The sequence below is a fragment of the Elephantulus edwardii genome, unplaced genomic scaffold, assembly GCF_000299155.1.
Source record: "Elephantulus edwardii isolate Elephantulus edwardi_28Jun2011 unplaced genomic scaffold, EleEdw1.0 scaffold00057, whole genome shotgun sequence".
Lineage (NCBI taxonomy): Eukaryota > Metazoa > Chordata > Mammalia > Macroscelidea > Macroscelididae > Elephantulus > Elephantulus edwardii.
Window position 1 is genome coordinate 12,704,960 of NW_006399807.1, and position 17,009 is coordinate 12,721,968.

General features: G+C 37.1%; 1 protein-coding gene across 1 annotated transcript in view; it reads right to left on the reverse strand.

Moving 5' to 3' along the window:
- Positions 1–1,260: 1,260 nt before the first annotated feature.
- F5 (coagulation factor V (proaccelerin, labile factor)) overlaps positions 1,261–17,009 on the reverse strand; it is a 126,180-nt gene continuing 110,431 nt past the window's right edge. Inside the window, exons 22-25 of the mRNA XM_006887454.1 lie at positions 14,705–14,849; positions 10,535–10,686; positions 4,459–4,641; positions 1,261–1,407 (exon numbers count right to left, since the gene is read on the reverse strand). Of these exons, the coding sequence (XP_006887516.1) occupies positions 1,261–1,407; positions 4,459–4,641; positions 10,535–10,686; positions 14,705–14,849 (627 nt within the window). The remainder of the gene's footprint in view (positions 1,408–4,458; positions 4,642–10,534; positions 10,687–14,704; positions 14,850–17,009) is intronic.

Here is a 17,009-nt window from a genome sequence, read left to right on the forward strand (position 1 = left end):
CTATCTATATATATATATATATCTTTTTATTGTGATTTTAATGAAAGTTTACAGAAAACTTAGATTTCCATTTATTCATTGTTGCACATTTCCCTCCCCGCCCCCCAGTTTGCTTTTCTCTTTAAAAAAAAATTCATTCATTGTTGCAAGGGACCAGTTTTAACTGGAACAGCTGTACTTGGGCCAACACTTCCTCTGCTCTTCTTTATTGGTATTAGCTTTCCCTAAGGTAAACGAATGTTTTGAAACACATCTGCCAGGTAATGCCAACTATAATGAAACCATTCACTTATCCCTTGGTTATTTTGGTCCAGCTGCAGGTCTAGCCACCCTGAAACTTGAACATCAGTATGTACGATCAGTCACAAGGGAGATAGGCCAGTTGAACTAGTGAGCATGTGCTTACTTCTATCTTTGCTTATGGAGCGTCAGAAGATCACTGTCATATCGGCAGGACAGGATATTTTAAACACTCATGCTCTCATATAATAAGCCTGTTACTTTTTCCACAGATAAGGAAAACAAAACTATTTTATAACAGTTACTTGCTTCCTTTCTTACATTACAACTTTTTTTTTAAAAAGAGGAATATGGACATGAGATAGCTAAGTCTAATTAAAAATTGATTGTCTGATTGTCCAAATCTATATAGATTCACCAGGCTTTATCTGAAGCACCTCTGCATGGATCCAAACCTCCAACCTTTTGGCTAACAGCACTAACTTTTAATGCTAAGCTTGCTGCATCTAGAGCTATAATTGGTTTACAATGGTACTCTCTCTTTTATTAACGTGTTTAGAATTTAAAAGTGATGCAATAAAACACGCAAACCACATGAATATTACTTTCAGCATTTTTAATCATTATGAAAGAGAAATTCTTTTCTTTTTGGTTCTTGATATTTACTCAAGTAGCAGAAGTGGCATCTACTTCCTAAACAACATGCCTCTAGAAACTCTATGAACTTTGAGAAATGACATTCATTGGGTCATTATGATTCGTGTTCTTCTTGACGGCAATCATCATCAACAACAACAACAGCAACATATTCAAATTCATGTAGAAATTGTAGCCAAATATCTCATTTAACAGTAACAAAGTGTTAGATTTTAAAAGCTTATATAAATGTTGATTCCCTACTAGAGAAAAAGGAGAAATATTAGAAAATTATTAGCATTTAAGATAGTTATAAAAAACATTTCCAAATCTAAATGGTTTGCAGTCTTAAAGTAACCCATCCTGTCTTTTTCATATTAAATTTTAGTAAATATCACAGCCAAACAGTTCCACACGAAGTGCAATACTTTGATTCCATGTTTTAGGAATGATTCGGATAAACCTGGAAATGATTGGCGGGTTGAAAAAGTTCTTCACGTGTCCTTTGATATTATTATTTCCTCTGAAAATCTGAAATAAAAATCAGAAAAACATTTACTGATATTATAATAAATATTTTTAAAATTGCACATAATGTTTAAATCTTTTTCGTGCAAAAAAAGGACATTTTAAAAGCCCACCTACAACATCGCCAGAAAAATTATTCCTAAATCAATTATGAGATGAAGTTCCAGACAGACCTGTTTCGGGTCACATCACTATTGATCTGAATTGAGCTGGTCACGGTGGGGGTGGAGAACAAAGAAGCCTGGGCTGGGGCATGGTGCAGATACCAACCTATCTTCACCCTTTGCCTTTCAGAAGCTGTGTGACTTTGAGCAAATTATTTATATTATTTGATTCTCCATTTCCTCATTAGGGAAATGAAAAGAAAAAAATTTTTACTTTCCAGAGGTTTTAAAGATTACAAAATGTGTACTAACGTATGTCAAATATCTATTAACTAAGTGCCACAAGTGGATACCATTAAATAGTTAAGATAGCTAACACTGTGAGCTCAGGTGTCACAGTCCACAGGAAGTCACACTGCTAACTCAAAGGCCACACTTCTCTAATGGTTCAAATCCATCAGCAGCAAGTGAAATATTTGCAGTCTCCTGCACTGCCTCAAAAACCCAAGGGAGGGCTAACTGTGTGTCAATTCCAACCAACGGCTAGCATTGCAGATAACATGTGGCCATGGACATCATGTTTGGGAGGGTGGAAGGACAGCACAGGAGGGGAAGGTCCTCTATGAGGTGGACTGATTCAGTGACTGAGGTAATCGGAATGGGTGTGTCAGAAGGAGTGTGATTGGCACAGGACAGAGCAGAGTTTAGGGCTGTTGTACATAGGGTCGCTATAAGTCACAAGCAACTCGATGGCACATAACAACAACAACATGCATTCTTATTTATCATCTTAGGTACGTGTTTAGATTCTAAAACTAAATGCTGTTCTGTGCTTTTCCCAACTTCATCATCAGTGAATTCCCTAAAGTTTATATATGTTGTTGTTGTGTGCTGTCGAGTTGGAATCGATCCATAGCTGAGCCTCCAGTAGGTTTTCAGAGGCATGAAATGGCACAGGAGGGAGGAAACTGTGCCAGTCTTTCTCCTGCAGAGCAGCTGGTGGATTCAAACTGTGTATCTTTGCCTTGGCAGCACAAATCCTTACCAGAAAGCCCCCAAAGCTCCTGAGATCTACACATAGTAAATATTAAATCACTATTTGTTCTTTAAAATATTAATAATAATAATATTTAAGGTATAAAAAACATTAACCAAATTTACTCATGGATTTAAAATAGAGAAATAGGTTCAAATTAATTAGTTAAAAAGAAGTGATGAACATATTCTGAGCACTCAGTGACTATTGGTTCTTTTTCCTGTGCTGTCTCTTTTGCCCTGGGTTGCTGTAAAGCTGAACCTTGTGCCATTGGGGTATCAAATACCAGAATGGCTTCCCAGTGTGGACAGTGTTTAATGGAGCTTCCAGTTGTAAAACAGGTTGGGAAGCAGGAGAGACATCCACTTCCTAAACCACATGCCTCTGGAAACTCTATGAACTTTGTGAAATGACGACAGTTATGTAAAGGCATTATGTCTTTTGTTCATAGAATTGCTATGAGTTGTGCTCGACTTGATGACAATCAACAACAACATCACTCTTGGTGGCTTCAGCCCAATTCCTGTTCCTGGAATATTATTCACATGTCCCTAGCTTTTCTTCTGATAAGATTTTTTAAGCCATTTAACTAATATGTAGGAGTGTATGCAAGCATATCAGAGATGATGAAGATGGGACAGCACAGAACAAAGTTCACATCTGCTGTTCACTGGGTCGCTAAGTGGTGTAGTCAACTCGCAGGCACCCAACAGTAACAAATCTAAAAGAAAATCTTGCAAGAAACCCAGTGTTCCCATCATAAGGGTATTAATTATTTTCTGCTCAGTCACACTGTAACATAAAAGATACTGGTGTTTTGGTAGGGTTTTTTTTCTTTTTTCTCTTTTTGTTTCAGTAGCTTTATTTATCCCTTAATACCAAAACATAATAGTAGTTTGTTAGGTTACCTAGGAAAATCAAAATTAACACAGATGTATTCAAAATATTGAAATGTATTAATTAGTTGTGAAAATGGAAAAGTTATCATAACATAAAAAATGTTTTGATGTTTTGTATTTGATCATTCATGAGTGACAAGTATAATAAGTATAATACTATTACAGTATTGTTTCACAGTAGAAGATTTTCTGGATCCCTTTACCATCTTTCCCAATCAGCTAAATAAAACTTACTCCACAAGATCCTCTGGCATTTCCCGCCCTCAGGGCTTTACACCCATCCATTACAGTTCAGCTTCCTGGTAAGAATTTGCTTTTCCACCTCAGATACATTGAACTAGAATCTACATTTTAACATTCCAGATGATTCTTACAGATCCTTAGGCGATTCTTACACATACTGAGACTGTGTTTTTAAGCAAGTAACATTGCTGTTGTGCATTTTCACAAAGCACACAACTTCTTGTGTATTAGTTTCCTATCTTCACTATGCACATACACTTTATTTATATGGGTGTGTTATATTTGAGTATATTCTGCTTACCAGAAGATCAATGGCTTGAATCTCCTAACTACTCTTAGGGAGAAAGGTGGGCAATCTCATCAGATAAAGGTTTGTAGCTTTAGAAACTTAAGCAGGATCACTATAAATTGGAATTGACTTGAGGGTACTGGATTTGGATAGGTTATAAGCAAAAATATAGCACATGAAAATGGCATGAGGATCTTGCTGGCATATAGATTCAGAGGCAGTTATCTGAGTTGGAAATGCAAATTCTCAGCAGGAGGCCAAACGTTCTGAGCCCTGTGAATTCAATGTCACACATAGCTCAGAGAAGAAAGGTGATGTGCATAGTATGATCCCTATCCCAAGATCAGGTACTTGCAGAGCTAGTATTTCAAAAACTAAAAGATGTATTGTTTGTCAATGCATTTGTATCAGCATGGAAGGTAGTGTTCTCATCAGAATACAGTTTTAAAATTGCTCTCCTTTTGCTAAAATGATATTCTATACCTTGTCTACCATGGAGAATTTCTGCCTGTAAGGCTTCCATTCCACTCCCTGGTTGCTGTAGTGGATGGTGTAGCTCTGCACATACATTTCAGAGTTCAGAGACTTGCAGCCTTGTGTTATAATTCCAGTTATCTTCTTGACTTTGAGCAGATCAATCTGTAGCCACTGTCTGTTGTTGTTTGCCTATGGAAATTTCAAACATGTAAAACACAGAGAATAATATCATGGACTGTCACACTTGAATTGTGACTTCTCAAAATGGGTTGCAAATTCCAATCTCATGGCCCATGGCTAAAATCCTATTTGGTAATAGGTTTTCTTTATTACGTTAATGAGACAGGAGTTAGGTTCATTTTGCATCACTCTCTTGCCACAGAAAAGCAACTACAACAAGCAAACTAAGAAAGGAAACTAGATGGAGATAAATGCTAAAGCACACAAGAGAATTTGCAAGGATTCAGGAAAGCCAAAGCTGAAGAGGCAAAACAAGAAAGAAGACATTCCTCTAGAGTTAGTACCCTGAATTCAAACTTGTCATCAAAACTGTGAGAAAATAATTCTATTAAAGTCAGCCACTTGTGCTATTTCTGTCACAACAGCACTAGTTCAGTGCGACATGAATACAGCATACTTATTACAGCTTCAAGAATTGTCAACAAATACATAACCTTATCTCTACTCTAATTCATTTCTCCCTCTGAAATAATTGTTGCTATTATGTCCCATCTAGTCAGAACCAATTCATTGCAGCAGGTTTTCAGAGGCGGTACATTGCATGGGAGGAGATTCCTCATCTTTCTCTCATGGAGCAGCTAATGGTTTCACACTATGTGCCTTTGGATTGGTAACACAGCTCCTTAGCACCAGGGCTCCCTAAAATTATCTTGAAGGAAATGATAGAAACCCTATTATTTCACCTATGAAGATTTCTTGCTTAAGTCTTGCCAAGTCCACATACTAACTGCGCACAAAAACAACACTGCAAATTTTTAGCTCTTGAATATTTGTGAAAGCGCCTCGGTGGTGGTAGCTATGAACTCTGCGGCTAATCAGTTGGGTGGTGGTTCTAAGACACTAGCCACTCTGTGGGAGAAAGGACACGCCAGCAATGTGCTGCTGTAAAGGTTACAGCACAGCACTACACAATGATCAAAGGGTCACATGAACAAGGGGACTTAAGGGTAATTATGCATAATTACATCTGCATACCCAATGGCAGAGCAGCAAGATACATAAATCAAAATTTAACAAATTTGAAAAGAGAAGTAGACAATTACAAGAATAGTATGAGCTTTCAATATATCACATTTAAAAATTTATTTTATACTAGTTTGTTTATAAAGTTAGTATACATTGTTTTTAACACTGGTTCTTTCCCATTTCCTTAACCCTCCCCACTTTTGAAGAGGGACAGAACAACTAGAAAGAAACTCAACAAAAACACAGAAGAACTAAACAATTCAATTAATTAACCAACTGGATCTCATAGGGATATATGGACTACTTCACCCAATAAGAACACAATATAAATTCTTCTCCAGTGCACATGGTACATTATCCAGAATAGACCATATGTTAGATAACAAAATAAGCCTCAATAAATTAAAAAAACAACAACATTGAAATACTACAAGGCATATTCTCAGATCACAATAGTATATAATTAGAAGTCAACAACAGAGACATCAAGAGAGGAGAAAAAAAATCAAAGACATAAAAAAAATCCTGCTTGAACACTACTGGGAAATATAAGAAATTTTTTAAATTCTTGAAACAAATGTGAATAAAAATACAGCATACAGAACTCTTTGCTACATAGAAAAAAAATTAGTACTCTGAAATCACACACATCAAAAAAGAAGAAAGAACCAAAATCAACACCTTAAACCAACATCATTAGTAACTGAAGAAAAAAATGTTCTCCAGAAGAAAGGACATAAAAAAGATAAGAACAGAAATAAATAAAACCTCAAAACATTAGAAAGAATTAACAAGACCAGAAATTGGTTCTTTGAAAGGATTAATAAAAGAAAAAAAAAATCCCTGGCAAATCTAATAAAGAAAGAAAAGCAACTAAAAATAAGATGTAATAATAAAACTATAAAAATAATTTCTATATTATTACAGAAATGGATGGCAATCCTGTTTCTTAACTTGTCCACCATGGGTGACTCTGCTTAGCTTCTAGCATCACAGCAACCTGGAAATCACCTCAGTATAGCAAATTGGTTGGCAAGTGTTGTAATTACAAGACCACACTATAAATGAACAAATATATATACTAACATATGCAGCATTACTTAAGTCACTCCGTTCCACAATATAGCAAAGAGCAAACCATAAAACAAGCAAGTATGCAAATACCATAAAGCAAACACACATGCTATGAGCGAGGTGTGTCAAGGGTATCACAAGGTAGGCCATCCAGCCTAGGGAAGAGTTTTTGCTGCCCTCAGAGATGTTTAATCTATTCTGCCTGGCTAAAGATGATGTCTTTGCCAATCCAGGGGGTGGGTGTCTCCCAGTCAGAAAAGGTGCCCCTTTTAATCTGGGGCCTGACTGTAGGCCAGGATTGGCACAGTCTGGAAAGAATTCTCTGTGAGCTTCCGGCTCCAGAAACAGGATGGCATTGATATAGTCAGATGTAGAGGTGGGTCTTGGTGGGGTGGAAGGGTAGGTGGGGGAACACATATCTTGAATTGGGAAAAGTCTACTGTAAGGGATCTCTCAAAAAATGCTAAAGGGCAAGGATGTCAGTTTAATAACTAAGATGTGCCTAATCCAATTCTTGGTCTTTTCAATTACTCCCATATGTATGAAAGTTGGACAATCAATAAGTATGACAGAAGAAGAAAAATGTCTTCGAACTGTGTTTTTGGAGAAGAGTACTGAATATGCCAAGGACCGCCAAGATAACAAACGTATACATCTAGGAAATAGTGCAATCAGTATGCTTTTTTAAGGCAAGAATAGTGAAACTTCATCTCACATACTTTTGGACATGTTTCCAGAAGAGATTGTCCTTGGAAAAAGAATTACTGGGAAAAGTGGTGGGTGGGGAGGATTTCAGAGAAAGAGAGGAAGATCCTCAACAAAGAGATTAACACAGAGGCTGTAACAATGGGCTGGATCACATCAGAGATGATAAGGATGGTTTAGGACAGGGTAAGTGTACATCTGCTGTTCACAGGGCCACAATGAGCTGCAGTTTTGAAACCCTTGAGGAAATGGACACATTTTTGTCATTCACTGCCTGCCTAAACTGATGGAGTTAGATAATTTGAACAGATCATCACAAAAGAAGAATTTGAGCAGGTCATAAAAACTCTCAACCAAAATATCGTAGTCTAGACATCTTCACTGGGAATGTTATCAAACATTCAGAGAAAAGTTGATATCAATTCTACTCAAACTATATCAGAATGTAAAAAAGAATAAATATTCTCAAACTTATTCTAAAAAGCAAATATAACCTTTATACCATAGACACTACTCAAAAGAAAATGATAGACCAGTATTTCTCATGAACACAGACACAAGAGTTCTCAACAAACTTCTAGACAATCAAATCCAGCATCATATATAAAAAACATTCATCATGGTTAAGTGGGATTCATACCAGGTATGCAAGGATGGTTCAACATTAGAAAAATAATCAGTGTATAATCCACCAAATCAGTACAAAGAAGGAAAGAACCAAATAATCACATCGATTAATGCAGGAAAGGTATTTAAAAAAAATTCACTTTCTTTTTGAGAAAAAAGCTAAATGAAATTAAAACAATATGGAAAACTCCTCAACATAATTAAAAGCATATATACACAAACAATGGTCAGCATCACTCTCAATAGAGAAAGACTGAAGACATTTCCCTGTTAAACAGGAATCAGACAAGGTTATCACTTAATAATACTTTTATTCTCTGGTGGCTTAGTGGCAAGACTCTGCACTGCAATCCCAAAAGCACACAGTTTGAGGCCACCAGCTCCTTGGTGGGAGAAGGATGGGCAATCTCCTCTTATGCAATTAACTGGTTCTGAAAACCCACTGGAGGGTCAGCTTTGGGTCAACTTTTACTCTGTGGTACACAACAACAATATTCAATATTATAAACAGAGCAATAAGGCAAGAAAAGGAAATAAAAGGCATCCAATTTGGCAAACAAGAAGTTAACTATTTCTATTTACGTATTATATGATCGAAAAGACCATGGTCTGAATCAGGTGCACCTTCATCTTCAAACTAACATCACTGCTTCTCAGTATTTTGGAGAAGTCACTGACAGTGAACTTGCCCCGTGCAATACAGTTCCTGATCTGACTGCTGGTATCTAACGTTTTGTTGTGGATCCAATAATATGAAATTGTTGATAATTTCAATCTTTTCTCCATCTACCATGATGTTGCTTATTGATTCAGTGGTAATGATTTCCTATATGGAGAAAATTTAATCATATAATCTAATTTCACTATATGGTGTTGTTAAGTGCTGCTGAGTCAAGGATGACTCTTATTCACCCCGTGAACCCTGACCTTTCCTGAGTCATCATCATCTTCTCTGACACACTCTGCCCACTGCAGTAGTGACTGTGTCAATCTATCTTGTTGAGGGTCTTCCCCTCTTTCATTGACTCTCTACCTTTCCAAGTATGATTTCTATTTCCAAAGAATAGACTGTTCTAGAATCATGCTTAAAGTATGTGAAAACAAAGCTTCTCCATCCTTGCCTCCTACTAACACTCTGGAAGAAAAAGGTAGTACTTTTTTAAAGATATATCCTTTTGTTCTTTTGATAGTTCATGCATGACAACAGCTTTTTGGTTCAGATATAGATTTTATCTGAGCATAATTAAGTGTTCTGGGAATCCTATTCTTCTCTATGTTAGCCATAGTTTGCTGTGATCCACACAGTAAAATGCTTCTGCATAGTCAATAAAACACAAATAGACACTCTTCTGGTAGTCTCTTATTTCAGCCAGGAACCATCTGAGATCAGCAATGATACCCCTGATGCCATGGCCTCTTCAAAATTGAGAATGAGCTTCTGTCAGTTCTCTATCAAAATACTGTTATATCCACTTTCAGACGATCTTCAATAATAGTTTTATTACATGTAATATTCACACTGGTCTGTCCATTTGCAGTACAGAAGTAACTCATGCTTGCTGTGATGCTAAACACTGTGACACTGATGTGTCAAACACGATAATGGCTACCCATGGTGGACAGTGTTTGGTGGAGTTCCCCAATTAAAACAAGTTTGGAAGCAGGAGTGGCATCCACTTCTGAAATAGTTTGTCTCCAGAAACTCTATGAACTTGGAGAAATGATGAAAGTTATACAAGTGTTCAGGTCTTTTGTTCATACAAAGGTCTTTTGTTCATACGGTCACTATGAGTCACCTATGACTTGACGGCACTTAACAACAACAACATGTAATATTATTTTAAAATTGTTCATTAATGTTACATTATTGATTTTACAGTATTTACTGTGCCTCAAATGTCTCAACTGTATCACAAATGTCTCAAAAAATAGGAACAATTATTTAAACCTCTTAAAATAAAAACTATTGCTAAATTGAAGAGGGAAAAGAAAAGATGTTGCAAATAACTTACTGCTAAGCCAAAAAAGTCTAAATCAGGAGTAAGCAAATTTCCACCTACAGGGCAGTATTCTATTAGTTATGTTTTTTGGTAAATAAATTTTTATTGCAATACAGCCATACTTATTCATTTATATATTGTTTATGACTGCTATAATAGCAGAATTGAATAATATGTACCTCAAAACAAAAATTTATTATCTGGCCTTTGATAATTGCTGGTTGAAATTTAGGCCAGATGAAAAAAACACAAATATGATAAATGAGTTCTTTCTCAGCCAACAATTAGCAGTAAAGTTATTCTCTCAGGACACATTCTAGGTTTTGGAAACTAGACTATTATTCTGAAGCAAGAGGAGAGAATACTTCTGCTTCCCAACTCCCCATTCCTGGCCACCAATATTCCCTGCAGTAAGGGCCTTTGTATTCTCCGTGGGCCTAAGAAGTCTCCATTCCCAGGGGATACTTTACCATGGGTTGCCAGGCATTCACACGTCCCTGATTGTTGAGCCGGGCGCAGGAAGGTTCCCAGTAATCTCCCCACCAAGATTTTTTAAATGAGGAAGCTGTGATTTGCTTGTTTTCTATCTTTCGACTTTCCATCCCAAGTGGTGTGGAACATCCTATTAAAAGAAAAGCAATGTGATTAACTATGGGCCACCTCTATTCTTTGCCAACCACTCATCTCTTAAAACGGTTTCACTTTAACTTGGATCCATAGCCACCACTCAACTTGGAGGCAGCGGTCAAGAAATCAAATGGTGTACTGCATTGGACAAATCTATTAAAAAAGACAACTTTAAAAGTGCTAAAGAGAAAAGAAGTCCCTTTGAAGTCTTAAGTGTGTTGGACCCATAATGCTATTTTCAACTGTCTGAGAGGCATGTGAAAGTGAGAAAATGAATAAGGAGAATTGATGACTTTGAATTGTGACACTGGAAAAGAATATCAAATAGACCAGAGACTGTCAAAAACAAACAAAATATTTCTCGGAAGAAGTGTAGCCAGAATGCTTAGAAGCAAGAATGGTAAGACTGCATCTGGTCGTGTTATCAGGAAGGGCCAGTCCTTTGACATCATATTTAGTAAAACTGAGGGTGAGTGAAAAAGAAGATTCTCAACAAGATGGACCAACACAGTAGCTGCCACAGTGGGCTCACTGCGCAGATGGTGAGGATGGTGCAGGACTGTGCGGTCTTTTGTTCCATTGTCCATAGGGCTGCTGTGAGGCAGAGCTGACTTGATGGCACCTGTAATATAACAACAACATATTCCACCCACTCTGTACTGCAGAGGAGTTAAGAAATGATGCAACTACCAAGTAATAATTTCAAACACAGCTATTACCACTATTAACATGTATTGTACCCAAGCACCAAAAACTGTTCACAAGTTTTACAAGTATTAGTAAAGACTCATCATTATCTGCAAATGAGATAGGTGCTGCAGTAGCATGTTATGCAGGGAGTTGCACTGCTGACCTAAATGCAGCACCTCTCCAGCAGTTCAACCCCACCAGCAGCTTCATGGGAGGATGGCCAATCTCCTCCCATAAGATTAATGACCTTGGGAAACCCACTGGTCAGCTATGATGAGTAGCTTTGGACAGCGCCAATGCATAAGTGAGTTAGTTACAAATGAGAATTCAGAAACAAAAGAAGAAAAATTAACTTGTTTAAAGTAACACAGAGCAAAGAATTAGAGACTGACTGAATCAGGGATCAGGAAATCTGACCTCACATGCAAGTTCTAAAGATCTAAACTCACTTCCCTCCTTGTGACAGTCATGATAGAGTAAATGGTCCTGGTACCTTTGACTTTTGCTTTGAAGCAGACAACATGTTTAAACTATTAATACATATGAAAACATGTTTATTCTTCTAAAGAAAGCTTACAGAGAAAAAGATACGGTAGATGTTTAGTTGGTATGGTGTTCCATTGAATCGGTTACAACTCATAACAACACTATAGGAAAGAGCTGAAATTCTTGATAAGATTTCCAAGGCTATGACTCTTTATGGAAGCAGCCTGCCACATCTTTCTTCTTTAGAAGAGGCAGTAGGTTTGAATAGCTAACCTTTGCGTTAGCAGCCTAACACAACTGCTGTGTCACTGGGGCCCCCAGGCCCTAAGTAACTAAAAAAATCCATTATTATGGAGCTGGAAGTGACTGATAGTTGACTCTTCATTGTGTTTCCAAGGCTGGTAAAAAAGCACAGGAGGAGACTGTCCATATTCTGAACCACCAGAAAGGCCTTGCCTTTGAGGTAGAAGCGCTACTCCCTACAGACTAAGCCACCCAGGCTCTTGCTGCTGCTGTGTACCGCTGAATCAGAACTGTCCCAGAGCTGATCCTCTAGCAGCTTTTCAGAGGCAGTAAATCTAATAGGAGGAGATTGTCCTTCTTCCTCAGAGCGGCTAGTGGATTTGAAGCCTGTACCTTTGGGATTGTAGCACAACTTTTCACCACTCGGCCACCAGTGCAGTCACTATTTAATATTTTCTTTTTTGACCCCTTAGAATGATTCATGTTATGCACTCTGGAATTTTGCCAAGGCATGAATTTGAATGTCCAAAGGTGACAAGACTGGTGGGTGAATGTAAGAAACATAGCCAGTGAGCGAGTCTAGCAGACTTGCTCTATCATCCTCTTCTCTGCGAAATTTTGTTATCTCTACTCAATCATACAGAAATGGCTTAAAGTACTGTTGTTGTTTGGTGCCATTAAGTCAACTTCAACTCACAGAGGCCCTTTGAACAACAGATCTGAACCTTGCTGTATCCTGCACCAGCCTCACTATCTCTGATATGTTCCAGTTACTGTGTCAATCCATCCTGTTGAGGGTTTCTCTCATTTTATGACCCTCTACCTTTCCCAGAATGATGTCCTTTTCCAAGGACTGGCCCCTCCTGACAGCATGATCAGTGTCTGTGGGATGAAGTTTCACCATCTTTGCCTTGAAGGAGCACCCTGTTTGCTTTTCCTCTAAGACAGACTTGTTTGTTCTTTTTCCAGTCCATGGTATATTCAGTATTTTTATTCAATACTACACAACTCAAAGGCACACTAAAAAAAGTAAGCCTTCTGTTAAAACTAATCATATAACTATCAAGGGAAGAAATTTATTTAAAAAAAATTCTACTTGTACAGAAAATAGATGGTTTAAATATATCAACAGAGTTAAACTTTACATCTTAGGGTGGCGTGACTTGAACGAATCTACCATTTACACCATATGCCAAATTTTAAGACAAAGTAAATGGATTTATGGACCTCCGACAAGGAGTGTATGTGTAAAGTTTGCATTTTATGTGGGAAATGTTATACACCACTGCTCTCTGGGTATTGGCAAAGTGCCCAACTCCTTATTGCTGATGAATATCGAGGTCATAAAACCAAACCCACTGCTATGGAGTCCATCACTGCAATCCTATGGGAGAGCAGAACTGCCCTTAGGATTCTCTGAGCTGTGAATCTCTGTGGAAGTAGACTGCCACATCTTTCCCCGGCAGAGCAGCTGGGGGGTTCAAGCTGTTTAGGGTACTACTTAACTAATGTGCTGCCAAGACTCCTGTCTGGGGTATATTGTTCCATTATCTGTTTTGATAAGAAACTGATTCCAGGGCTCAGCTACTTTTCCAATTATGACTCATATCCTCTTCCCTCCACCCAGAGAGAAAGTATTCTAGCTCCCTAACAGGTGTGTGGCTTTCAGATATTCCTCCTCCCCCGAACCCTGGGAAAGTTAGGTGGGGCCTAAGCAAGCCAGTCCCCTGGGTCGGCCAAGTCCTTATCTTTTTACCTTCATAACATTAGATACTCTATTGTATATGTGCTTTGAAATAAAAAAAAAATATTGGAAAACACTTCTTTAAGTGTCAGAGAATAGTTGATGATATTCTTAAACGTTCTTGTTATACAGTAGAATTTTACTGTAGCCACTTAAGAATGCTGGCATTTATTTTTATCACGGACACATTGATTTTTATAGGACACGTTGTTGTTATGTACTATTGAGTTAGAATCAACCCATAGCTGACCCTCCTGTGGGTTTTCAGAGGCAGTAATAACATGGAAGGAGAATGCTCATCCTTCTCCCGTGAAGCAGCTTCTGGATTTGTACCACATGCCTTTGGGTTTGCAGCACAGACTCTTACCAGTAGGCCAGTCACTTATATCGAAAAGCATTGGGTACCTACTCAATTAGGGAATGAACATCTAGTACAAGCATAGTTTGAGGAAGCTGAGTAACAAATATACATTTCAATAACATTACTTGAACACTTAATAAGTGCTAAAATATTTTATCAAAGTCTGAATGATCTGGAGGGTTTTTGAAGATTCAAGTCTAATTTGATTCTCAGTTAGTTCTTACTGAAAATGGTTTGATGGAGGCAAGTCAATTCTAGGACCCTTCTTTGAAGAAGCAGGATAATGTCCATACTATCAAGATGTTGCTCAGATAGGTGATGCCAACTCTCCTTGTTGGGTGAAATAATTTCAGTCTAGATGACAGTGAAAACTGATCTGAGTGAAAACTCTTGTTTCACAAGTCATTGAAGAGAACGAAAAAGTCTACCCATTTCCCCCACCCCTTTTAAATCCGGCAGCAAGAAAATGATGCCACTCTTGATACTTACCATTAACTTCACAACCTTGCAGCTCCAATCGGAGGGTAGGTCTGTTGTAGGACCTGGTTGGAGAGATTCTAATGTATCTAGCCACAATAGGTGGGTCAAAATAGTTGTCTTTTATTGTAGAGGCATCTGAATTGCCATCAAAATACTAGAAGGAAATAGGAAAGCTGAGTTGTTAAACACTCCTCTCTAAAATGATTTTACAACAACATTTTAAAATCCAATTTTAATATTATAATTTTGAGCTCTTACATGACTTAGTCATACCTAAAAATCAACTGATGTACATGAATGAAACATAATGTATATGAATTCTTATATGCAAACTAATTAGAAAGTAAAAAAAAGAATTAGACTTCTATTTCTGCAAAGATGGTATAGTCTTTTTCTTCTGCCAAATATATTTTAAAAATTGTACTTATATATAAAGTAAGCCTAAGACTGAAAGGAAACAAAGGAAAAGTTAAACAAAAATTAAAGTACAGCACATGAGAAAGGCGCAGAGTTGGGCACATTTTTCATCTGTTATATATATATATATATACTCACAATCAGTTGAAGTTGGCTCAATATCACCTAACAACAACATGTCAAAATTGTCAGGACATAGCTGGGTAGTGCTAAGAGAGAAATTAATAGCCTTTTATGCATACATTGGAAAAGAAGTCTAAAATCAATAACCATAGTTTCCACTTTAAGAACCTAGAAAAAGAAGAGCTATACATACTTTAGATAAGCAGAACAAAGGCAATAATAAAGCTAACAGCAGATATCAGTATAATGGAAAATCTCAGAATAGTAAAATTAATAACATTGGTTTTCTAAAAAGATCAATACAATTAATAAACTTTGAACAAATTGACAAAGTATAAAAGAGAAAAGTTTCACATTAACAACGTCAAGAATGAAACAGGAAGTATCATTACAGATCCTGCAAACATCAAAAGAATAATTAGAAAATCCTATAGACAAAGCAGTTCAAATCCACCAGTTGCTCCACAAACAAAAGATGGGTAATCTCTTGTGCAATCTACTGCCTCTGAAAACCTACTGGCAAGTCAGTAATGGGTCCATTCCAACTCAGCTGCACATAACAACAACTCCAGGGAGCTTTGGTGGCCTAGTGGTAAGAAGCTGAGCTGCAATCCCAAAGGCATGTGGTTTGAATCCAACAGCTTTCCCAAGGGAAGGATGGGTAATCTCCATCCATGTGATTTATTGCCTCTGAAAAACTCCTGGATGGTCAGCTATGAGTTGGTTCTGACTAAACAGCACAAAACAACAAACAATTATACACATAGAAACTTAATAACTTGGATTGACTTATTAATAATATAGCTATCCTAACTCACCCAATAAGGAATAGATAACCTAAATAGCCCTATAGCTATTAAGTAAATTAAATATGTAATTTTATTATTTCCAAAAAGAAATCTTCAGGCCCAGGAAGCTTTACTAGAAAATTTTACTAAAGGATTAAAAGCAATTTTACATACTCCCTAGCAAAAATTTCTTTTTTTAAATACTGATTTATTTGTAAAGTTCAAATACATTGCTTTTCACATAAAATTCTTCCCATTTCCTTCACCCCCACATACATTAAACTGTGCAACCCTATGATTAACATCACCTCTCCCACCCATCCTCACCCCTCTGCTCCTACCCTCACCCCCCCTTGGATCCTCATATATTCTGCAATAACGCTTTTATACAGTATTTGTCCTTGTAGGACTGAGTTAGTTCACTCAGCATAATGCTTTCCAGTCCCTCTGAAGTTCAGTAGTAATTTGCAAAATCAAGAAATTTTTATTTTTGAAGAATCTTTTATCAAAATGAAATGTTTTATGAATATCTTCCTGAATCAAAACTGAATACAGTATAAATACATACATTGATATTTCCCATAAGTACAGCTATACAAATCTTTAAACTACAGACTATAATTTATGCTCTCTATCCAATACTGATGAGAGGAAATCATGATTGAGATTTTCATGACATATCATAAGGTAGGTTCAGATCATTCATTACTAGAAATAGTAGTTTATTACCATCAAAATCAGAACCAAACGTACAGTTAACACTCTAGAAGATTTTCAGAGGCGATTAATTGCACAGGACGGGAGCGAACCTTGAATCTTTGGGTTGCCAGTGCAACTCCTTAACACTAGGCCACCAGAGCTCAGCTGATTACTAGAAAGTGGTAAATTATTTACATGAAAAGTAAATGGAAACAGGTTTAAAATGATTAGTATGCTAATAATAACAGACTAATTGCTCTGCAATAAAAATTTTTTCTTATTTATTT